This window comes from Podarcis melisellensis (assembly GCF_964234715.1).
Source record: "Podarcis melisellensis genome assembly, chromosome: 10".
In the NCBI taxonomy this organism is placed as follows: domain Eukaryota; kingdom Metazoa; phylum Chordata; class Lepidosauria; order Squamata; family Lacertidae; genus Podarcis; species Podarcis melisellensis.
Window position 1 is genome coordinate 36,914,672 of NC_138542.1, and position 25,914 is coordinate 36,940,585.

Genomic DNA, 25,914 nt, shown 5'->3' on the forward strand with positions numbered 1-25,914 from the left:
TCTTCTATAGACATAGTTTTAGATAGGGTTTTAGAGCTGACAAAAATCCTGTCTCATTATTAAGGTAACAAGAATTATAGAATACATTGTTTATCATATACAATAGTAATCAAATATTGAAATGAGTTTAAATGGTAAGGTAATCAGCTTATTCTGTGAAGGGAATATTAATATTTTCTATTACACATTTGCCCTTTATGACAAGGCATAACCATAATGTTGTCAGAAACTCAAACCTTAAGAAGCAAAGAAGCAAAATCATTTGAATGTCCTCTAGAATTTCCCTAGGGTGCAATTATTCTTTGAGGCATGAGGTGAGAATATAAGTTTTCATGGGGATTTGTACAGATGGTGTTAAAGGTTGCTTGTCATGTTGACTTTACATGCCAGTTGCTAACTTCAAGAACAGTATGGCTTATTCTCAGGCACATCTATTCTTCAGGGTATTGGTGGACTTGTCACATGCATTCAGATGAATTTCTCCCCATCTCAATATATGTTGCCTTTTAGATGACTGACACAAAATGTTGCATGAAAGGACAACCTTACGAAAACCCAAATTTTCAAAGAGCCTGCATTTAACACAAATTAGTTCAAAGTATATTTGGGAGATTCTTTCTAGAAAGAGGTATTTGGCAACTAGTTTATATATTTCACAGAAAAATCTTCATTGCTAGACTCTGGATTGTTTTAAGCGGTGTTAGTGTGTGTTAGAGTAGATGGTGGGTGATCTTTTTTTTAAAAAAATATTGACCTTTCTCAACAGTCTGACCCAATCTGACACTTCTAAGCTTGATTGTGGGTTAGCATGCAACTCCCAGTTGTATTCTGCACTTTTGCGGATTTTGCGGTGCGGTTTCAGTGTGCGCACGTAAAAAGACTCGATGGCTTTGTAAGGAATTTTGTGTCAGCAGTTTGCAGTTGCATAGTGGCCTGGAAGGTTCCTGTGACCTTGCTTTCTAAAGTTAATCTCTTTGACTCTAAAGAGCACCAGATGGTTTCTCTATGCTCTGCTGGGTTCTAAGCCCTGCGATGAAGAGAAAGGACAGGAGTCCTATGGAGTTCTTGCACTAATACCTATTTGTGTTTCTGATTTAGCCTGTTTACCACTTCTCTTGAATGGCTGTATGGTTTCCGCTCATGCCTGTTTCCGGTCTGCCTTCAAATGAACAGGTTATACAGAACAGTCAGGTTGCTGTAATGCTGCAGGCATGCACCCACTTAAATATAATTAAGCCAATTATCTTCCTCAATGTCCTGAGATGTGGTGATCTAAAAAAAAAGGCCCAGTGCAATATATATTTTATGTTAATTCCTTAATTGTAATAGAGGTAAAAAATCAGCAGACCTGTCATGGCATGTATAGCAGGTGTTCCATTATGTTGGCTATGATGGACGTAACCAATGTGGTGCTCTTAGAACATTGCTGGACACCTGCACTCACTACCCCCAGCAGTGGTCAGGAATGATGGGAGTTGTTTTCCAGCAACATATGGTGGCCTCTCCATAGGTTATGGTGATTCCTGCGAGTTTATGCTCATTTTCATCCCTTAGTCAGTAATGGGAGCACTGAATCCATGCCAGGCAAGTATGATTGTTGGCTGTGAAGTTTATTGTAGCGATCTATTCAGTTTCTGCGTCTTAGCAATATTTTTTTATCTGTTACATCCTATGTGTGCTTGAATTAGGACCTGTGCTACGTGTGCCACAGTTATAGTAACACAAAGTTATTATTTTTTACTATTGCACAAGTAGGAAAGTTTATATTCAGATTTCATTGATGCTGTTAGCTCTTTCCTTGCTGGCATTTTCAGAATTTGACCTGTGGAAGTTGGAACATCTGATAAAACACCACACATCTTTTCCCAGCAGGCTTGCAAATGTTGAAAACCTATCCAGGGAATGATGGACAGCTTGATGAAAGTACTTCAGCTGGAGCACGATGCCTAAATGAGGCAGAATTCCCATTAGACACATACCTTTAGGAGCTAATACAATTACTGCAGTTTGTGGCGCAAGTTGTCTAATCTCATGAGTTTGGCTATTAGCAAAGAGGGTTGGATGCACAATGTCCTTAAGAGTGGCAGCATTGTCAGCGTAATTTAGCACACACCGATGAGCTGCAGTAATTGCAAAAGACCATGTCAGGTCAGAGTCATTGCTCTAGATCATTAAAGTGAGTTGGTTTTACACTAGCCATCCGTTAACTGATTACAGCATATAATTATTACAAAAAGCTGAAGCATAGGCAGATGTAGTGGTTCTGACATCACTACGGAATTTAACTGGCGAATTGATGCAAGGTTAAATTATCTTCCATCCCTATCATGCTGTGGCACACCTAACAAGATGAACTATGTTAAAGGTTGTAGGTTGCAGGAAAATAGATTCAGCTGTTAGTCATTGTCTTGCTTTTATTGATTAGCTCAAGATGTCAATCTGACAATATATTCCATGTGATTTATTATACGCTGGTAACATTAGTGCATAATCTTTCAGCATATATTGTCTGGAGTAAATGATGCATGCTTTATTCAGATTGTGGGTTTGTGTCTTAAGTTGATCCTAGAAGATGAATAGAAAAATCTATGAATCTATAATATCAGTCAGTTGTGGCTTACAGGGTGTGACTAGTATTTAAAAAAATAAAATGCCGGGGAAGTAACTTTAGGAATTACAATACCCTTTTAAGATCAGTGTTTCAAGAGACACCATATTTGAAAGGTATTTTTTGCTTTCCTGGAATGGTACGATAATTTGAACAAACTGATAAAAGAGGACCCTTTTAAGCCAGTTTAATATGGTTATAATAAATTTATTGCAATACATGTATCATTCAGATAAGCAAATTGCCAAATGCTAAAATGAAGTCTGTCTGTGGATGAATTTAAACACAGGGTAAGATAATGTTGGGATAACAATGGAAATCACTGGATAAGTCAACTAATGTTTCTCATGTCATTATATATGATGAAAATCTACCATGTTATTAGATAGGAAATAAAAGTATGAACAAATGTACTTCCTCTCTGTTAATGTACTCATTTGCAACCCGTTTTGCTTATCTTCATAATCCTATCCATATGTCCACATATGCCCATTCTACCTGAAGCTGAGAGTGAGCAGGGATTGACTGCTAGTGTAAGTTATCAGGAGAAAAACATCGCTGATTCCCAGAAAACAAAAATGAACCCTAGCCCCAAGATCTCCTGCAATGCTTTTGCAAAGTTTTTTGCAGATAAAATCGCTCAGATTCAGAAGGAGGTAGACTCCACCGTGGGAGCAGGGCCAGGGCGGGAGAGTGCTAGAGTTCTGTCTGGTCCTGTTATATGGGATCAATTCCAATCTGTTACCTCCGAGGATGTGGACAGGCTGCTTGGACGAGTGAAACCGACCACCTGTCTCCTTGATCCTTGCCCATCCTGGCTGATAAAAGCGAGCCGGGAGGCGCTGGGCGATGGGCTCTGCGGGGTGGTGAATGCTTCCCTCTGTGAGGGAGCCTTCCCAGACCCGCTGAAAGAGGCGGTCATTAAACCGCTTCTTAAAAAAACATCTTTAGATCCGGCCAATTTGGCCAACTATCGCCCAGTCTCAAATCTGCCATTCTTGGGCAAGGTGATTGAGCAGGTGGTTGCTGAACAACTCCAAGCACGCCTGGAGGAAACGGACCATTTGGATCCCTTCCAATCGGGATTCAGGCCTCACCATGGGACCGAAACTGCCTTGGTCGCGCTGGTTGATGATCTCCGGCGGGCTAGGGACAAAGGTGAGAGCTGTTTCCTAGTTCTGCTGGATCTCTCAGCGGCCTTTGACACCATCGACCATAACATCCTTCTGGACCGTCTAGAGGGGCTGGGAGCTGGGGGCACTGTCATACAGTGATTCCGCTCCTTCCTCCTGGGCCGTGTCCAGAAAGTGGTGGTGGGGGGTGAGTGTTCAGACCCCTGGGCTCTCACTTGTGGGGTGCCTCAGGGTTCTGTCCTCTCCCCCATGCTTTTTAATACCTATATGAAGCCGCTGGGAGAGATCATCAGGGGGTTTGGACTGGGTGTTCATCAGTATGGAGATGACACCCAGCTCTACCTCTCCTTTAAATCAGAACCAGTGAAGGCGGTGAAGGTCCTGTGTGAGTGCCTGGAGGCGGTTGGAGGTTGGATGGCGGCTAACAGATTGAGGTTGAATCCTGACAAGACAGAAGTACTGTTTTGGGGGGACAGGAGGCGGGCAGGTATGGAGGATTCCCTGGTCCTGAATGGGGTAACTGTGCCCCTGAAGGACCAGGTGCGCAGCCTGGGAGTCATTTTGGACTCACAGCTGTCCATGGAGGCGCAGGTTAACTCTGTGTCCAGGGCAGCTGTCTACCAGCTCCACCTGGTACGCAGGCTAAGACCCTACCTCCCCGCGGACTGTCTCGCCAGAGTGGTGCATGCTCTAGTTATCTCACGCTTGGACTACTGCAACGCGCTCTACGTGGGGCTACCTTTGAAGGTGACCCGGAAACTGCAATTAATCCAGAATGCGGCAGCTAGACTGGTGACTGGGAGTGGCCGCCGGGACAACATAACACCGGTTCTGAGAGATCTGCACTGGCTCCCAGTACGTTTCCGAGCACGATTCAAAGTGTTGGTGCTGACCTTTAAAGCCCTAAACGGCCTCGGTCCAGTATACCTGAAGGAGCGTCTCCACCCCCATCGTTCAGCCCGGACACTGAGATCCAGCGCCGAGGGCCTTCTGGCGGTTCCCTCATTGCGAGAAGTGAGGCTACAGGGAACCAGACAGAGGGCCTTCTCGGTAGTGGCGCCTGCCCTGTGGAACGCCCTCCCATCAGATGTCAAAGAGATAAAGAATTACCTGACATTCAGAAAACATCTTAAGGCAGCCTTGTTCAGGGAAGTTTTTAATATGTAATGCTGTACTGTTTTTAACACTGATTGGGAGCCACCCAGAGTGGCTGGGGAAACTCAGCCAGATGGGCGGGGTATAAATAATAAATTATTATTATTATTATTATTCACATGCACTTGGCTTTTCAGTTGGAATATTTCCTTAAATAAGAGTTTCCCCAAAACTAGTCCTTTTCAATGTAAAAATTGGAAATGCTTTCCTGAGAATTTTCAAGGGCAGGACACCAATTATTGCCTGGAATCCTGGGAATCTTGGAAATCTCCCAGCTTCATTCACAAGAGATAAGGATATTCTTGGTGCGCATATACAGGAATATCATTGTTGCACACTTCACTAGATAGTGGAAGTAATTACCATGAGTAGCCACCTGTGCTGTGTGAGAGGCAGCTGGTCAGTGCTATAACTTCATTCAGGTGTCAGTCGGAAGCCCACACCACCTGTTAATTACCCTTTCCCCTTGTGGGTCTCCTTTGTCTGTCCTCTAAATAGAGAAACACAGATGTTTGTGTACATTTTAATTAAGTGCAGACGTAGTATTAAGTGCTATGGTTTAAGATGCCCACTTTTATTTTGAGAAGAATGTGCTGCCACCTGTGCAAGCAGAAAATCTAAATATACCACAATTTACATTTATTATACTTGGATATTCAAGACTCTAACACTATTGCTAATTAGCATTTAGATGGTTCCTAGGTAGTAATTTTGTGTGCCTCTCTCTTTCTTATTTCAAGTAACTTCTGACCCTCCCTTTTTTTTGTAACTTTATGCCATCTATCTATCTATCTATCTATCTATCTATCTATCTATCATCTAATCTATCATCTCAGCCCTAGAATCCTGGATTATCTCCTTTAATGCTGACAGGAAACTTGCTGTTCGCAATGCATTTATAGATTTTTAAAGAAATAATTTGAACCGAGCCATCTGGTAGGATGGGAAATTGGAACAGCATATCAGAAAATGCATTCTGAAAGGGAGTATATAGTGGCTTTGCTTTGATTGGTGAGAGGAAAGTTATACAAATTGGATGACCTTTTATATGGGCTGGGCCAGAGGGAATGTGACCCTTCTTGCTTTACCTGGTTCTCTCCATGGCTTTTGATACCATCAACCATGGTATCATGCTGGACTGTCTCTGCAGGTTTGGAACAAGAGTCAGGAGGTCCATTCCTGCCTATGAGACTTGTATCTGAGAGTATCATTGGGTGACTGCATTTTCACCCCCTGGAAGCTATGCTGTGAAGGTGCCACGAGGCTCCATCTTCTTTTCCCCACTATTGTTTAACATCTATATGAAGTGATAGGGAATGGTCACTCGGGAATGGATTTGGGGCGGAGTGTCATCAGTATGCAGATGATACCCAGCTCTGTTCCTCTGTTACAGTTGAGCTGAGTATGGCTGTGCATGTTCTGAATTGGTGCTTCAATGAGTGGTGGACTGGATAAGAGCCAATAAGTTGAAATTAGAAACTGAAGCCTAATAAGATGGAGGGACTGTGGATGGATGGTTTCTGTTTCCAGGAGTTGGGATAGCTGCCTGATCTGGTCAGGTCTGCATACCTTCTGAAGAAAAAAGAACACAGCCTTCATCACCAAAGGTTCAAATCTTTCCCCATCTTGGACTGGTGTTCCAGGTAAGGCCATTTCTGGACAGGCATAGACTGTTCCATGCATAGGTAAACTGAATATTTGATTATTGGAAGGTGCCCTGTGTGGAGCTACCAGGTAGAGCACATCACAGTAACATTAGTTGTTTCAGTGCACAATGCAGTGGTTAGGGGCACTGACAGGAGCGACCTAGCATGTGCATATGATATCTCTTCTGAAAGAACAGGCTGCCAATTTGCTATCAAGCTCAATCTTAAGGTACTTATATCTGTTTATGAAATTTTCAAAATTTGGAACCTGTATATACCTTTCCCCAATATACTCCTGCCTGTATGTTGAGGTTTTCAGATGAAGCCTGTCTGGTCTGCTGAGGTCAACTTTGTAGCAACTGGAGGGAGGGCCTTGTCCATTGTGGCTCCCCCTCTGTAGCTCCTTATCTGTGGGAACACCTTCCCACAAAAAAGAAAAAAGAAAAAAAGAAATCCCAGCTTTGGGAAGCAATGTAAAATTATACTATGGGGACACAGTGGTCTTCAGTCACACTCAAATATGGTTTTGAGAGTTTTTCCTCTTGAATTTCTTGGTAGTAGCTATTTTTGTTTGTATTGTTGCTGTATAATGTTGACATGCAGTGCAGTTTTACAGTAGAAGTACTTGCGCACTGTTCACATTTTTTTGTTTACATGGATAAGTTCTAAATTTGGAGAGTCTCGCTCATTATTGAGTTCTCTTTGTCCCTCATGTAGGTTTTGAAGCTATGTAATATTGTCTTCAGTATGTTGCAAGATTTATTAAACCAGGTTGTTGAATCAAAATAAACAATTTCCTGTTATATTATGGCCTTGGGAAGGGAAGAGAATGTTTCTAAGTTATAGCAATAGAAGGAGCAGTGGTTCATACATAGCAAATTCACTATAAATGAAGCAAAGCAAAAAATCACAGAGAATATCATTAGAATATCCTGGGGCACAGACAGAACTTTCTCTGTCAAGGTGTGTTTCCCCACAGCCCTGCTTTCCACCCAGTGCCATAAATCATGACTGAAACTGTGTGTTTCTAGATGCCAATATTTTACAACATCCAGAGTGCTCTTTCTGCTTCATCTGGGATGCTGGATAATGCTTCAAAATACATATTAGGGCAATAAAAAAGGTAAAGTACAAGACCCCTGGATGGCTATGTCCAGTCAAAAGCGACAATGGCGCTCATCTCGCTTTCAGGCCGAGGGCGCCGGCGTTTGTCCGCAGGCAGCTTTCCAAGTTTACCTTTTATTAGGGCAATATCTTTATCCAGGTTCCACAGAACTCTTCATCAGGCTCAGTGATGCAGAACTCAAGGAAGCAGAGCTGAGTAAGAACTGGTTTGTTTTTTTTGAAAGGGCCTTCTTTGAGAGTTTACTAGCTTCTCCAACATTCTGTCGTAAGATTATTGCCAAATACAGACATGACTTGAGCAATATAGCCGTTTCTCTCTCTTCCTTACTGAATTTTTCTTTAACCATCTAGCCTGGGGAAAAGGTCGAGGGAGCTTGAAAGTTTGCACATAGTTTTATGTCATTTTGGTTGGTCTAATAATGGTATTACTCTAATAGGTAATTTGGATTTTTTTTATGTGAGCCACTGTGGCTACTTTTTACTTTTCAAGAGTAATGTTTGGTTCTATATCTGTAAACAATCTATTGGGGGAAATGCGATATATGTTTGGATATGCTAGCTACCAGGAAAATATCAGACTTACGCACTCAGTCATTTTCTGAGGATATGCCTTAACTTCATATGACTCTTGAGCTCTTCCCATAGGCAGGAAGTTTAACAAATGAGCAGAGCAGTACAGAGTAGTTATTTCTTAGGGTAGGGCTTACCATTAGCAGTGTTGGTAGTACACTGTTGTGGCTGCTGCCACTGTGAATGACAGCAGTAGGAATTGTACTGGCAGCTTGGCTGCCATTTTGCAGCATCCGCAATGGCCTGGAGTTGTTCCAAGGCATTTGGGGCAGGGACAATGATTTTTGCTACAAAACAGGGAGTGGATATATGGGGGGGGGGGAATTCTGTGAAACTTTTTTTTTAAGGTGGGTGAGAAAAAGAAAAATCTTGCAATATTTCTCAGAAAAGTGTCTCCTGGGAAATCTCTGCTCAGGTCCACCCGAGGAAGAGTACATGGGTGACCCCAGCTATGTCCCATGGGTCAGATAGCATGAGAAAATTCTCTTGGAAGGAAGCGAAAGCACATGTTTTGAGAGGTAGAGTTGTTTTCGAGTCAATATGATCTCATGCAGGCATTTTAAAAATGGGTGCATTCTGTAGTTTCAAAATGAAAACATAAGGAGTGCCCTCTTCTAGGTCAGATGCCATGACCTTCCTAGCAGCTTGGCTGCTAACTGATTTTTAGCATCACAAGTATTGGAAAAGATCTTCTCTTCTCCCCTCTGCTTCTCAGCTCGCTCTTACAACCTTTTGCTTCCTATGCAAGCTTTCCAACTCAGTCCCATGTTTGTGTATACGTACAAGACTTCTTTGTCATAAAAGTCAATGCACCAAACTATTCAGGGTGCTGCTTTCCATTTAGTTGGCCAATTACACTCTTGCTGTACCTTAGTTCCCCTTTGGGAACACGAGACAGCACAACATAGTGCTGTCTATCCCTTGGAGTTCACTTACTTGAACCAAACACATCTCAGGTCATTAGTGTCATTGGCCAGGCCATTCTGAGTAGTGGCGATGTGGGATTTTGATTGTCTGCTTAAACTGGGGTTAGTATCTTTTCCTTCCTATGTTTTTTTCTCAATTCCCCATGCTTTATTGGATCTTGAATGTTTTTTTTAGTAAGTGCTTTAGATATCTGCAAAAGAACAACCAGTCCAAAGTAAATATGTACTATAAAATTATTGTTTTTCTAGGGAAATATAAATGCCAGTGTTTAGAATGTTGTCTCTGCATTTTATTTTTCTGGGAACCCCTCCTGGGTGAAAGAATGAAGGATACTGGCATTTTTAATGAACTGTAGAGCTACTTATCTGCCCTCAGGCTGACTGCTGGCAACCTAGCAGCCATCTTTTCAGCCTTTTCTTTCCTCTAGAGCCGACATATTTCGATCTATTCCTGAACTATCCTAAATTAGGACATTACATTGGTATGAGGTAGTGAGTTTACAGTGTAGGCACCCTGAGCATTGGAAGACTCAAAACTAACTTGTGCATAATGAAAATGGTATTTTGATCAAAGTTTTTTGTTTTTGTTTTTAATGGGTGGTGTTGGTGTGAGTTTTAAGTTAAGGAATGGGATGTGTGTCAAATTCTCAAAGCCAAGATAGCACTGATCTTCACAACCAAGATTAAAAGCTTTTGGCCCATCCCTCTGTACAAACTTAGTCTGAAGCTGCACATCTAAATACAGGTGGTAGAATGAACTATAGATCGCAGATGAGAGCTCCTTCGCATTTTACTTTTGAAATACAAACTCAGGTAGAAACCTAGCACATCATTGATAAGGCTGGGGCAGAACTTTTCTCCCCACTGCACTAATTAGCTTTGCTTTTAAGATGGGAAAGGTGTCTAAATGTCCCCAGCACTGCTACTATCACCATATGTCCTGAAACTGGTACACCTCAGGACTTTAACCAGCTCATTCTGCTGAAACCAGTCCTGATTCAGGGTTATTACAAAGCATAACTTCCTCTTGTTAACTTCATGGGTTGACATTTGTGTTCAAAATTTTTGCCTCTGATATTAATACATCTAAAGGCATAAGCTTACTTACATGAAAGTATATTTCAACATTTCTGTAAGGCGCTACCCTTTTCTCTTTTTTTGGAAATTCTGCTGCAACAGCTTTTCAACAGTAAGGAGCATGGTTTCACTAAAATAAAAATGAGGGTGTGTTTTTGCTACTGGAAATGAGATAGCTGCAACATACATTTCTCACTTTTGAATGTTTATTTCTCTTTGCTGCCTTTAGGAATTTAGAGAGTGCAAAAGCTTGGGACAAATTTTGTGTAACATTCATGTATCTGCACTGGGGGACTAGCTATGCAGGGCATTTTCACAGCATCTCTTATACTGCCTCTCATACTGAGACCTCCGGGTATAGCGTGGTATATAAATTCATTTAATCAATCAATCATGCAAAATTCATTTGAGGCCTCTGTTTCCATAACAGGATCCTTGTATGTCTTCATGCATGTGCAAGTCATATGGTTGTGATGCATATGATCCTCTCCCCTGGGGGGTTGCTCAGCCCTTTGCAAAGTAATCACACTGAGCCTTTATTGCTAACAATAAACACCTTTTGTTTTCTCTCTGCCGCATGGAAATTTCCTTCAGCCTCAAACGTTGATTTTTGCAACAGTTGCACTTTGCTAATGGGTACTACCTGTACAGTACTGATGAGAATGTGGAAGCTGTAGTTCAGCAAGATCTGGGGGGCCAAAGGTTCTCCACACTTGATCTAGCTTGATCTAACTGGCAGCATGTTTTCAGAATCTGGGACAGAAACTTTTCTCGTCACCTGCTGCCTGATCCTTTCAAGTGGAGAGGCATGGAATTGAACCTTGGGCCAGATACCGGTACATGCAAGCTGCTGCCCCATAATTAGTATTATGCAATCGTTAAATATATTTGGTCTTCATCAAAGCGGCAGAGGCACTAGCATTGCTTGTCTTTGTGGGGAGGCATTTACCGGTATATAGCAGACAACTGAAAAAGTGACAAAAGTATTTATACAACATTTCAATTCACACATTTTTTTTATAAAAAAATCTGGGAGTATATTTGCATTATTGTAATGATGTGTTGTCGTGGTGGGTTGAAATTCATGGTGTAAGGTTTGCCACAATAAAGACTGAAGCTGCAGGCATTGGCAACTGAAGCCAGAGATTGCCATTCATCTTACTTTGGCAAGATCTAGTAAAGGTGAAGCCAGGTAGGCAGACAGTTGGGTGTTCCAGATCTGCAGGACTTAAACAGCTCCTGGAGCAGAGCTGAATCACACATTAGCAAATATCCCGAAAAGTGCCTTGGGCACTGGTTATCCTCAGTTAAGAATACATTCCTTGACATTTATCCTCATATGTACCAATATGAATTGATCCTGAAATGGAGGATTCTGAACAGAAGTGCCCTGGAGATCTCTTGCTGAACTATTGTATTTAAAATAGTGTTTACCCCACTGTTCAGCTAAAAAAAAAATCCTCTCCAGTAGCTTACAACAATCAATAAAATACACAGTCTAAAAGACATCACACAATAGGAGAAGGATTTGGGAGGAAGCAAGGAGCAAACCAACCTCCCCTTCCAGCAGGGAGGGGAGAAGGAAGCTCCATGCTGTTGCTCCTACTCTGACCAAATGATGGGACTAGGGTGGTCTCCCCACCCACTCATCATGATCTTCTTGGGAGGGAGCCTCTCAAGCACATGACAGAGGCTTTGCAGTCCCATGTCATTTACAATCCTAACAAGCAATTCAAGGTGTGAGTGACAACATATTTTATAAGCAGGCTTCTGTAAGCCTGAATGTTAGAACTAGGGATCAACAACACTGGCTTCCATTTTTTTCTGCACATTGAAAATATTGACTGATCTAGACCAGTTGACTGCAAACTTTTTCAGCAGGGGGCTGGTCCACTGTCCCTCAGACCTTGTGGGGGGCTGGATTATATTTTGGAGAAAAAATGAACAAATTCCTATGCCCCACAAATAACCCAGAGATGCGTTTTAAATAAAAGCACACATTCTACTCATGTAAAAACTCCAGGCAGGCCCCACAAACAACCTAGAGATGCATTTTAAATAAGAGAACACATTCTACTCATGTAAAAACACAGATTCCCAGATCGTCTGTGGGCCAGATTTAGAAGGCCATTAGGCTGGATCCGGCCCCCGGGCCTTAGTTTGCCTACCCATGATCTAGACTCTGCCCCATTGCTTTCAGTTGCCAGCCTTCATTTTGCCTTGGAGCACTGCAGGTCCCTTAACACTTTGAAGGTGTGAGCTTGAGGTATTCTGTTCAGTAAACTTTGCCCTGTTTCTTCTGGTATATGTAAATCTGGCACCAGCCTGCTTTTCCAAGACACAAAAGGGCTTTTACTTCAGCTGAAACTCAGCAAGGTGGGCATACATGTAACATAATATATCCTCTTCATATTTAGGGTGCTTTTAGTCTCTTCAAGAAGGTCTTTCACTCATTAAGGAGTTTCTATTATGATAACTTTGAGAGGAGGCTGCAGTCCTCAGCCTTCCCACTGAGTTGAAGTCTCATTATAAATTGTCTCTTTATGTTTCCAAAATGCTGGGTTCCCAAGCTTAGCTCATTAATGAGACAGGAATGTATTTCATAATGGCTGGCTTGTTGCACCAGAACCACACAGAGTAAAAAAGAATGTTACAGTTTAATTCATTGGTGCTGGAAACACATTTGCACTTCAGCAAGCCTGCTAAAGAGAATGCGATGAAGATTGATTCCAACTCTCCCTCCTCCAAAAATGAAATTCAGTTACTTTTGTTTTTCCTGTGTCTCATCTGTATATCTACGTTTTTTAAAAAGTTTCCTTTTGACAAAATACATAGGAATTATTACTTTAAACAACAACAACAACCCAGTGAAACTGAACTTTGTTTGAAGAATATGCTGTTTTTGAAACAGAAGGAAAAAAGAATGCTTTCAGCCACAAAGGCCAAATTGCTTCACAGCTAAAACTGGTTCAGCCATAGTCTGCTCCCTGGCGGGAATGGCTAAATCTCTTACTTTAAAGCTAAACAAGATTACTCCAAAAGCTGGCATTCAAATAGCTTTTTGCGTAATGGCATAATAGGTTAGGGGTTCCTAGAGTCTCCAGTGCAGAATCAACAATTGAACTCTTTAGGTGCTTAACTTTCTAGAAGTTTACTTTAGAATTAGCTTGCCTTTAGAAGGCAAAAGACTGCTAAGTATTTGATTTCCTGACTTTAGTTTAACAAAGAAGTCACCATGTCAGCTACAATACCATGAAATGGAATAAGCGTTTCCTGTTCTATTCTCTCCACAAAGATCTCTGTCCCCCCTTCCTTTCACTTGATTGAGGCTACCATTTATCAGTTGTTAAGTTTCTGATACCTTTGTATGCTGAGGATCTAACGACTATATTAAGAACGTTAAAATGTTTTGATCTATATAAGAGATTCAGAAGTATATCAAAAGAATTTCATGTCATTTTATAATTTCTTAAGTCTTATAACAACATGGATTTAACAAATCTTCAGCTTTGGGAGGACTCTTCCATGTCCAGTCCATCAAATTATTGTATTACATTTGCGGTAATTTACTGTTGCTTGAAGGTTTTGCACCTTTTAATATTGAGCTTACTGATAAATGGATTGTCAGATACTCATTACCCATAGCAAGAAAATGGTACTTGCTGCACATAATTTTAATTTGTTCCTTTCATTCTTCTTCTAATAGTGCTCCATTCCAATTTCTACTTAGTAGAATACCTAGAAAGTTAATGAAAAAGCCAAACTCCAAAGCAGGAGAGTCAGAGAGAGAGAGGGGGGGAAGGGTGAGACCAACACATGTAGTTTACATGATTTATAAGGCTAACCCTTGCTTTTTCTTACACTTGGGGTGGGCAAATTGTTGCTCCCACATGGGAGAAGTAACATTTCATCTGGGATACCCACTCTCTGGAACTTATCGTACAAGTTTTGTGCCTCAAAAAGGAAGGTGAAATTTCAGTAGCTGAGGCTCCCTGGGAATTTGGCATCAACATGGAAACTTAGATTTCTTCGAAGCTTGTTTTGTGTATGTGTGCATTTTGAGCTAGGGAGGTAAGACTGGCTATTCTAAAAAGTTGCAGTCTGCTATTGGCTTATCCTTTAGCTGCAACCACCATGCATTGTTTAGCTCAGGGTTCTGTCAGTGGTTGAGGAAAAGCCTTTTCCACGGAGAATTCTCACATTTTTCGATGTGTAATATAAATTGCCTTATCCTTACCCTAGATTGTCTCAGGGGAGTAGAAGTGTTCACCAACAATGTGAAATTTACGATTCCGTGAAGCTGCAGTCATGGGGGCTTCAGGCTGCCGATAATATTAATGTAAAAAAAAAAGCCAGTAAAAGTTAATCCTAGAAGCAGCAATTTTAAAAAGAGCGCGTTGAGGATAACACTGTTTTACGAGACTGAGACGAATGATAAGCCTCAAAGAAAGGAGCTGTGACAAGGCATCATACGCTAAAATGCGGGTTGATCAGCATCTGTAGCAATGCGCTTTCACAAACTGTGCCACGCCAAGAATTCAGAAACTACAAAGGTGGAAGAGATGTTTAAGGAAGGAAATGAACTCACACATCTATAAATGCATGGAACTCTTCGAGTAGCAAACTGCAGTCTCTAATATACTGCTCATGCATCTTTGTCGCTGGGAAGCCAAGCACAGACAAAACAGGGGATCCAATACAGCCAGTGAGAAAGACACCAAAGAAAAGAAAGGCCATCAGACAAATTGTTATTGTTCCCAATGGTTTTTGAAAACATTTATTTTTCATAGGAAAAGTTTACTAGACAAAACTTGAATACTGCAGGTAACCAAAGCAGACTGTAGTTCCAAGCAGCTCGCTCTCTCTCTCTCTCTCTCTCTCTCTCTCTCTCTCTCTCTCTCTCTAGGAAATCAAGCATCCTACAATTGCATCATAGGCAAATGAATGAGGCAGTGCCACAATAACTTTTTGGAATTAAATTTGCTGGTTTGCACAAGATGGGCATTAAATAAAAAGAGAGTTAACAGCATGTTCAGGGTACCTTTCTATAGTAAAAGTGCAGTCCCATGTGCATGTACTTGAAAGTAACTCAGTGTGTTCCGTGGTGCTTACTCCTAGGTAAATTTACATCTGTTTGCAGCCAAAGTCCAAACTTGAGCCAGAGTTAAAAATAAATGTAATAAATCCCTGGTCTGTCCCTAGTTAATATGAATAGTGCAAATAGCTGCAAGAAGTACACTCTAGATGAGAGAAAAAGCAATGTGGGCTGAAAACCATGCGCAAGTGAGCTACCAAGATCAACATGCTTCCTAACCTAGATCCCATTGCTGACTAGGCACCATGGAGCCTAAGTTTTGGTCTGTATGGTTCCTAGAGGCTGGAAGCAGCCAATCTCCATACCAGGCAGAAGAAAAGGGAGAGCACTATAACATACTATGTTGCTATCAAAATCTATCATGTGGAAACTATTTGCAGCTTCCTCTATGCGATGAAAGTAATGTGTAGGCCAGCCGTATGAAACAGTTTATCATGTCATTCCTTCCCTCTTCCTCATCTCCTCAATTCAAACATAAAAGGGGATAAATCCATAGGCAGCAGCACATAAAAAGAGGAAATATAGATAATGCTGACTCAGTTGATGACTGGCAGGTACTTCAGCTGATTGGATTCCAGTTACATCTGGATAGCTTTTTCTGTCAATCCCAGAGCCAGCTTGCTATTTATACTACAAATAGAATTCAGTATTGGATGGTTTTCCACTGCTGGATTGTTAAAGCTGCTTAGACCTTCCAGAGGCTTAATTTGGGATTAAATGACATTTTGCTCATAAAATCCATTTAGTTAATTCGCTTGCAAAGTGTGTCCCCTCCTGCAGTTTTAATGTACTACTTATTTTTTCTTCTTCTGTTTGAAATAAAACATGCTTCTTGGCTTTGGGTTTGCTTTAGCAAGGCACTATTAGGTATTAATAATACTGCAAACAAATGAAAGACTTGGCATAATCATTTGAGCACATTTTGTAACTGCTTAACTCTTTTAGCAACATTTGAACATTTCTGCCTCATTTGTACGTTTTCTATACTACAGAAAATGGCAGACAAGAATCTACTGCTGCCATAGTCCACCCAAAAGTCTGCAGTATGACTCCAGCATACAACATCTGCTGTTACATGCCATCGGATGCTTAACATAGCCTTCCCCCAATCTTGTTATTGGATTCAAATTCCCTTAAGCCCCAGCCAGCATGGCAAATGGTCAGGAATTATGGAAGCTTGTAGCCTTTCTCAACCTTGGGTCCCCAGATGTTTTTGGCCTACAACTCCCATCATCCCTGACCACTAGTCCTGTGAGCTAGGGATCAAGGGAGTTGTAGGCCAAAAACATCTGGAGACCCAAGGTTGAGAACCACTGGAGCACATCTGAAAGGCACCAGGTGGTTTAGCACGTTTAAAAACCTACTGAACAAAGCAACATATCCATCAAACAAAACATAGCTGTGCTGATATCCTAGTGCCTTCACAAAGCAACCCATGTAATCAGTGGCGTAGCGTGGGGGGTGCAGGGGGGGCCGGCCACACCGGGCGCAACATCTGGGGGTTAGGGTTAGGGGGCGCAAATCCACGGGTTGGGGGCACAAATTACTTGCCTTGCCCCGGATGCTGACAACCCACACTACGCCACTGCATGTAATAACATCTCTCACCGTTCCTAAAAACTAGCTGCATTTTGGTTTGGAGACTCATTATTTCTACTTTTTTGGAAGCACAGCTTGCAATGTGTTTCCGTTTGCCTATGCTGTTTGCCCAGGGCACGTAGATATATAATGCTTTTGTTTGAACTTATTGTGAGCGCGTGGTATCTTCCAGAGACCCTGTTTTTCATGATTATTTTTTAAATAAATTCTAAGCACTGCACAAAATAGAAGCAACAACAGACAACTTAAAACATTACAAAAATACACAGTAACAGAATAAAAAGGTTACATTAATACAAAGTTACTATTATACATATGTAAATCAATATCAGTTCATTCTCTTTTGGACTACCCCTCACTCTCAGCCTCCAAAAAACTCAGCTCATCCACAAAAAAGAAGAGTTCGGCAGACATCACCCTAGTCTCTCACTAGAACCATAGCATTTTAGATTTGGAAGGAACCATTATGGCCATCTAGTCTAACCCCCTGCAATGCTGAAATCTTTTTGCCCAATGAGGGGCTCAAACCCATGACCCTGAGATTAAGTGTCTTATGCTTTACTGACTGAGCTATCTAGACTTGCTTTTTATGGGCAGGCACAAGGTGGATGGAGCTTCCTCAGAATGCCCACAGCTGTGTCCTATTCAGCTGTACTCTCCACACATCGTTCCAGGTACAGCAAGTTGTTGAGTTTCCCAGGGGGTCCAAAGGATGGGAAACACCCTTGTGCACTCACAGTCCCCCCCCTCCTCTCCTCTTTCTCCAGCTGCTCTATTTATGCTGGAAATATATAGGCGTGTTACTAAAACTGTGATCTGATGGCTTTTTAAATATTTTAAGTTTAATTTTGTATAATTTTATTGGCACCTGCAGATTGCTTCTCAGCCCTAAGCATTGTTAGGGTGCAGTTATAAATCTAAAAACAAAAACAAATATCTAGGGTATCTTCAACACCCTTTTGATTTATACTTTTTTTTGTGTACACAGTAGTAATATATGAAGACCCCTTAGAATTTATATGATAAAAATGTTGACACGTTGCTGAAGAATACATTTCCGAATACCTCTTTAGTATGGATAACAAATGGAGAATGATCCTTGATGTCCATGGCTCTCTCCACCACCAGATGTCAAGTGGATATTGTATGCAGTTACCTTTAGATGCATGAAGCTGAGGTTGCTGAGAGCTTTAGAAACTATAAAAAAAAACCACTGTGGGTACTCTGAACCACTTTAATAAAGTCCAAGTGACCCAGCTCTTCAGGAAGTGGCTTACCTTCTATAGTCTGTGCAAACAAAAAATTCTGAACATTTGTGTAATGCAGCCCAATTTATATTGGTTGAAGGCATTTATGTTCTTTTGAGATGTGTGGAAGGTTATATTTATTTATAAATGCCAGCATATACACCTCTTTGTAATGTGAGAATAGTCTTGTGTGTTGTTGAACCTTTTCTTGCTGCGTGCCATGCTTTCAGATCTTCAGAGTGTGCTTCTTTGATGTTTGTTCCTAAAAGGATAAGGAAAGGGCAGAGGGAAATAATGCTTGCCTTCTGGAAACACCATATGTCACTGGATAAATGAGGACTTCACATTGACAAGGGCTACAGTGTGGGATAATCTGCTGCGGAATTTAATTCAGCAGTATTTATGGTAGAGGTGTGCAGTCGGAATCTGAGCAAAAGTATTGCATCATGCAATATATGGATTGGTTGGGTTTGGTGAATGTGCAAGACGATTCACTGATTGAAATGCCACACATAATCGCTGTGCTTTTAATCAGATCTTTGGAAGAAAACCCCCCTGTGCACATTCGTTTTCTTTCCCAGAGGAAAATTATAGCTGATGAAGGGTTAGAGGATTTATGAGGGTGCCAAAGCATATGGCAGATGGGCTGGATTAGGACTCGGGAGTACAGTAATCCAAATCCTTCTTGCCAAGTATTATAAAGAATTCTGCCTCCTGCTGGGCTCTTCTAAATTTATAGCCTAAAAAGCAAGGGCTGCAGATACCGAAAATAAAAGTACTGTTTATAGAGCTGTTCCCTAAATTAATGTCTGGATAAACAACTCTTTTGGCTTTTCCACTCCAATCATTATCCTACCCTCACTGAAATTTATTACAAAGCACCATGTTATGAGCTACTAAGAGTGGTGATGTGTTTGTAGCTTGTGTTTGGAAATGGTTTGAGATACGCACTGCCCACAATATTAGGTTTGACACTTCATAAAGCAGCTTGTTTTGATGGAAGGCTGTCTTGATTGAGATCAGTGTCTTCCTGAGTCTGCATCATTCTCTGTTCCATCTCCACCCTGAAATCCCCATTGGAATTTGTTTTTTTTAAGGCTATGACTTCCATTCTTTTTGACAGAAGTGGATGAAATTTGCTTCCTCGGTCCATGCGGCTGGAAACAGTCCCACAAATCTACAATCCTATATTGTGAAGCATCAGGGAAAATCATATAATAAAGGGATTCAACCTAAGCATTAGTCAAGGGTGCCAACTTATATTTAAAAAAAATGAGGGGGGGGGGAAGTAAGCAGCATAAATATATGGGCGGCATATAAATAATAAAATGATTATTATTATTACTTGTATTGGTTCCAATAGCTCCTTAGTATGTTCAGAATTCTCCGCCCCCGCTCCCCAAACTCACAACTTTCTGCACTTTCCTGACTTTTAGAAGAGCTTTTGTCAAGCAACATATGCCCTGTTGTTAGGGAAGGCAACTTTGTCACATGCTTCCTGCCACCTTCACACTTACAATGTTGGACTTGAAACTGCTTCTCTCTAGTTTTGCTTCAGTTCTACAGTACGTGCATGCTGGAAAATGTGATATTCCTAGTTTCAGTATTGCATAAAATGGTCAATCACAGATGCACGTGTAACTTTTGCTAGTGCTGGCAGCAGGGTTACCAACGCATCTTTTGAGTTGTGGTTCCTTGGTAATTTTGCTAATTGTTCTCTGTATTGATTCCACAAGATATACTGTAGCAGCATATTCTAAAATATGCTGATTGTCAAAGTTTTCACTTTCACAGTCTTCATTTAAGAATCTTGGGAGAGAAGCAGAAAATTCTTAAGCATGGTGTATTTATGCATACTTTGTGGCTCATAACATTATCTTGTGTTATGGCTGGCATGCTGGAGATTATTAGGAAGGCTTCCAATCTAAAACTATGGAAAGCTCAGTGAACACCTAAGGAATATGTAAGCACTGAGGATGATGCGGGGGGGGGGGATGCTAAAGCAATTTCTGCAATTTCAGATGCCAGAAAAACCACACGCAGAAACCAAATAATTGACCAAGATATACAGCATGAATATGATGAGCAGTTCAAGCAAATGTCAAGCTATTACTGCCTACCATAAATAAACTAAAGGCATGCTTTAAAGTGCACTTGTTGTAGCTAGTTTGCTCATGTCTTTGACCTTTGGACCCCGCATAGCAGCTCAGTATAGCTGAAATTGCTATTTTGAATGGAGCTCCAGATCGTCCCTGGAGGGAAAAAGAAATGGAAGAGAGAGAGAGAGAGAGCGTGCACTATGGGGAGGATTCTGGAGAGAAACAATTTTACCTGTCCTTTGAAAAAAAGTGTATTTGATGTCCAGGCCAAAGCAGAGACTGGAGTTAATGAATGGGAAAGGAGCGACAGATTTTCAGTATGCTGATTGCAACTGTATTATTACAAGTGTGAGTTTAGATTGCTGCTTGTGCAATTGAAATTCTGGTAGCTTCTTTGTGTAAGGCAAAAAGCAGATTAAGCAAAGTGTGATGAAATCACATGGCCATCTCATGCACATGCCAGATGCTCACATGCAGAATCAAATCATGCAAGTGGCCTAATTGCACACACACACACACACACCCTGCAAAAAAGGTGGAAAATTTGCAAGATAAGACAGTATTTCTATTTTTATAACAGTGTAGCTTCTGGCTTACAACAAAACCTTAGTAATGGACAAGCAATTCTATAAAAGCATTTAGACACAATAGATTGTACTGGTAAAGCTTGTAGGACTGTATAGTTTCTTTAGGTAAGGTTTTTAAAAGCTCACAGAAGCAACTTCAGAATCCCCAAAACCAAAATATGAATGTAATTTTATTTATTGTTCTTTTTTCCCTTTCAGCGGAAGAATTTACCCCTTCTTTTGAGCATTGGTTTATTGATCTTCTGGGGAGCTTTGCTACTAGGTCTTCGCTTTTATTGGATGGGGAACAAACCTCCCAGCTTTTCCAACTCTGACAACCCAGCAGCTGACTCGGAGAGTTTTCTAACACGAACCTTGACCTTTTTTTACCTGCCAACCAAAAATCTTTGGCTATTGCTGTGCCCGGACACTCTTAGCTTTGATTGGTCCATGGATGCTGTGCCTCTTCTCAAAACAGTCAGTGACTGGAGGAACCTACACACAGTGGCCTTTTATGCTGGACTTCTCCTCCTTGCTTACACTGCTTTGAAAAGCTCCAGGAAAGAGAGAGAATGCAATGGGAAAAACGTAACAAATGGCAAGCAGAACACCAATGGCCATAACTGCCTATCAGAAATGGAGTATAAAAGCTTGGAGTTGAAGCCCAGCTTTGTATCTAAAGAAGAAAACGGCATTAACAAACATTTGCCACAGAGACCGCAACTCCCCTCAACTGAGAATATTGTAGTTCTGTCTCTGTCCTTATTAATTGTGCCCTTTATTCCGGCCACAAACTTTTTTTTCTATGTAGGCTTTGTGATAGCAGAGCGTGTCTTGTATATACCTAGTATGGGCTTCTGCCTGCTGATCACTGTGGGCACCCGGTCCCTCTACATCAAAGCCCAAAAGCGCTTTCTGAAGAACTTGATTTTTTTTGCCACAGCTGCATTAATATTTTTCTATGGACTCAAGACTTTTGTCAGGAATGGGGACTGGCAGAATGAAGAGATGCTGTATAAGTCAGGGATAAAAGTAAATCCAGCTAAAGGTAATGTTCTCTATTTTGTTTTGTTATGTTAAAAAAAAAATCCGCTGTCTATAATTCTGTTTTCTCTTTCTGGATTGAACGCTTAGGATATGGATCCTACATGTGCATTTATGAACAGTTGAAAAGCACAAGTCGCAGGGGTCAGCAAACTTTTTCAGCAGGGGGCTGGTCCACTGTCCCTCAGACCTTGTGGGGGGCCAGACTATATTTTGGGGGGGAAATGAATGAATTCCTGTGCCCCACAAATAACCCAGAGATGCATTTTAAATAAAAACACACATTCTACTCATGTAAAAACACCAGGCAAGCCCCACAAATAACCCAGAGATACATTTTAAATAAAAGGACACATTCTACTCATGTAAAAACATGCTGATTCCTGAACCTTCTGCTGGCTGGATTTAGAAGGCGATTGGGCCGGATCCAGCCCCCAGGCCTTAGTTTGCCTACCCATGCACTAGTGTATGGTAGTATACCATACAAATAGTACAGTCATATAGAATATAGATTTGTTTTGATTCCATATTAAGAGGAATCATTTTAGCATGCAGTAAAAACAACCACAAAAATGTTTTGCAAACATTTCACATATTTAAAAAAACTATGCTATAATGAATTGTTACTTAATAAGCAATACAGACAGGCCCCAGTTTACGCACTTTCAATATGTGCATGGCTGTGTATACATGCATTGATTGCACTGAACCTGGAAGTGACCAGGAAACAACAAAAAGAAATCACTAAAAGGGTGGGGTGGGGCAGGATAGGGTTGGGCAGAATGGGGGCGGAACAGGGTGTTTGCAGGCATTTTCAATGGGTTTTGATTATATGCTATTTCATTGATGCACATGGTTCCTTGGAACATAACCCCCATGTAATCCTCTGCCTCTATGAACATGTTTTAACTTTGTCTCTGATTCAGATATTTGAATCTATTTCCACAAGCGAAGAAAAGTTCGGTAATTAGTGGGGTATCTAAAACCTGCAGATCAGATCAACTTTCCCCCTTTTTCTTGTTTTCCATTGATTATGGCCAAACTTGAAACTTGAAAAAGACAGCCAACATATATATTTAATATTAGTGCTACTGTCCTTTTGACATTTATAATGAAACATCAGTATTGTTACATAAACAGTGTCATTTATTCTCAGCTTCCCTGATGAAACATCTCTCTGTTGCATTTTCCAGGTATTTGAAATGTTAGGAAAATCTAACCTGTTAATAGCTGCATATCTGAATGAACAGCCTGTCTTTGTTTCACATGGTGTGTGGCCGCAGCAGTGCACCTGGGAAATTTAGGTTAGATTTAAGCAAATTCAAAATGGCTTGTATGTAAGAAACAGTATTATTTTCAAGCATACTGCAGGACTTGGATCTGCTGATTGCCATTTGTAGCGAAGCAAGCTACATTTAGCAATAAAGTTTTATAAATTGCAGCTTAAAAATGCAGACTAGGGGTGGGGAAATGGGTGCTGAGGTGCATAGTGGTATTATCCAGTTGTAAATAATGGTCCAGTATTTCAGAAACAAATAGGTGGGGAGCAAAGGTTGCCTTCCTTTGATGGTAAGAGGCTTTCTGTTGGAACCTTTGGGTTCAACCCATAATGTTTAGAACGTTTATCCCCTATAGAAGAACTTCAGACCTCCGTATTAGTTATCTGGCAACATTACTCATCACATTGGGTAGAATCATAAAATTATCTGGCACTCCTGAAACGACAGTTACATAGCAAAATATGAGACAGATCAGATTCAATGATGTTCATAGAGGCTACCAAAACTTGGAAAAGTTCTCTTCTCTTTAGCTCTTTCACATCCCTAGTCACACTTCTTCATATCTACTTCCTGTGGTTCCATTATTATAGCAGTGGAAACAGCAAATATCTTATATGATGTACATGGAAGAATATAGTTCCTGCTGTTGTATATAGACACAGCAACACAACAGTATGTTTTTCATGTCCATAAGGGATTTCAGACTATTGTGAACGTAGCACTCAATTCTGAACAGTTTTGGCTGTTATGCAGAAATGTACATTTTTCTCATGAAGTGAAATGCCTGAGCTGTTCCTGCATCTTATGCGAATGCATTTTGTTTCTGGAGAAATTGGTAAGTTTCTACTTCAAATATTCCTTCAGAAGCAAAAAAGAAAGGAGAACAAACATAATTTGTGCATCATTTTGTGCATCAAGCTGTTTGCTTGCTCATGCATAATGTACATATATGTGCTGGACAGAACCCTTGATGAATGAATCAGTTTTGAGAAGATGGGAGAGTAAACAGGTTGGCATTTCCGTTCCTTTATGTTTTGATAGTAATATCAGATTTGTATTTTCTGGGCCCTAGAGGTAGGTAGATATCTCTTGTTTTTCCTGTAAGAAAACCCCCCAAAAGATTTAACAAAAATATCTTCCCATACTAGCTGCCCAGGTTAGCTGTTAAGTTATGGGTGAACATATCAGATGACACAGCGATTCTTTAAACAGCTCTTGTTTATTCACAGGCCAGAACAGAACAGAACTGAAGTGTTCAGCCAGCCTGCTTATATAGAGCTCCACTAGAACGCAACAGTTTCTGTAACTATCCAATTACTGAACGTCTTTTGATCCCTTATTTGCATATGGGGACCTGAACTATCTACAGTATCCCCCTGCTGGCCCATGGTGAGAACTTCAGTACATAACACTAGCGATTGATACTTCTTGGAGAAACGGTGGGATAATAGATAATAATATCTTCACCGCTCAATCAAACAGAGAAATCAAGCCAGTAAATAACTTGTTGACAGGTAATGCACAACTAGCATGACTCTCAAGTAAAATGGCACTAACCTGCTGTCTTCCAGATGTTTTTCTGTATTACCACTCCTATTTCCCAGGATTCTTTGGGGGATTCCACCACTGTTTAAAGTGGTATGATGCTGCTTTAAATGTATAGTACTGATGAGACCTGCAATACTAAGTGCAGAGAGTAACCCGAATTCTTAAGATTCTCACTAAGTGAACTCCAACATCATCTAACCAACATAAACTTCCCCTAGTTAACACGATATGATTTTTTTATGTAATCAAGACAATCCAATATTAATTCACCTTATTCTCAGTAGCACTTCTTTAATACTGGGATTTCAGGATTCTAAATAATAATAATTAATAATAATTTTATTATTATGTATACCCTGCCCATACCCCTGGGCAGCTTACAGCATATATAAAACATAGTAAAATATCAAACATTAAAAGAAAGTTCACAATACTGGGCTTCCTTCAGATGTCTTCTAACAGTTACCGTATGTAGTTTTTTATCTCCTTGACGTATGAAGATATTTGGGCCTGCATTTATATCTTTATTTATTTGAAGGGGTGGGGTTTAAATGGGACATGAGGGAGAGATCTGAGCTTTGTAGGAATGCTGAGATCTGAAATGAAGGAAACATACCACTTTAGCCAACAACTATGTTATCTTTGTGGTCATGAGGACAAGTATTTTTCTCTGCTGCCGCATTTTTTACGCTTACTGATGGTTACCGGAAAGGTGAGACTAAAAGAGCTACTCTTTGTAACACACACATGCCTCTAGCTGCTTTCCTAAGTGAGACAGAGAGCTTGCCATAAAGATGGTTAAGATAGGAATGCTTCCCCTCTCGCCATTCTCTCTTTTGCTTTCCCGATGGCCCACCCTTGTAGCCCTTGGTCCGTTCAGGCTGAAGTGCAGCAGACGAGGCAACCCTGAATATGCAAGATTGCCTACATGATTAGATCAGCCAACTTGATGCAGAAACTCAGCCCCAGAAAATGAGAAGTGGAGAGGGAGCACTAGCTGGGAGCACTAGCTGGGGCTAATGACCGTGTTCCCACTCTCATATGTAGGGATGGCTGAACAAAGCTTTGAGCAGCCTTTCTCGACCTGTGGGTCCTCAGATGTTGTTGAACTACAACTCCCATCACCCCTAGCTAGCAAGGCAGGAGCTCAGGGATGATGGGAGTTGTAGTCCAACAACATCTGGGGACCCACAGGT

The 25,914-nt window shown here is 41.0% G+C and overlaps 1 protein-coding gene across 1 annotated transcript in view; it reads left to right on the top strand.

Annotated features, from left to right (window-relative positions):
- TMTC2 (transmembrane O-mannosyltransferase targeting cadherins 2) overlaps positions 1–25,914 on the top strand; it is a 184,251-nt gene that overhangs the window by 81,129 nt on the left and 77,208 nt on the right. The window contains exon 3 of the mRNA XM_081926582.1: positions 21,066–21,894. Within this exon, the coding sequence (XP_081782708.1) occupies positions 21,066–21,894 (829 nt within the window). The remainder of the gene's footprint in view (positions 1–21,065; positions 21,895–25,914) is intronic.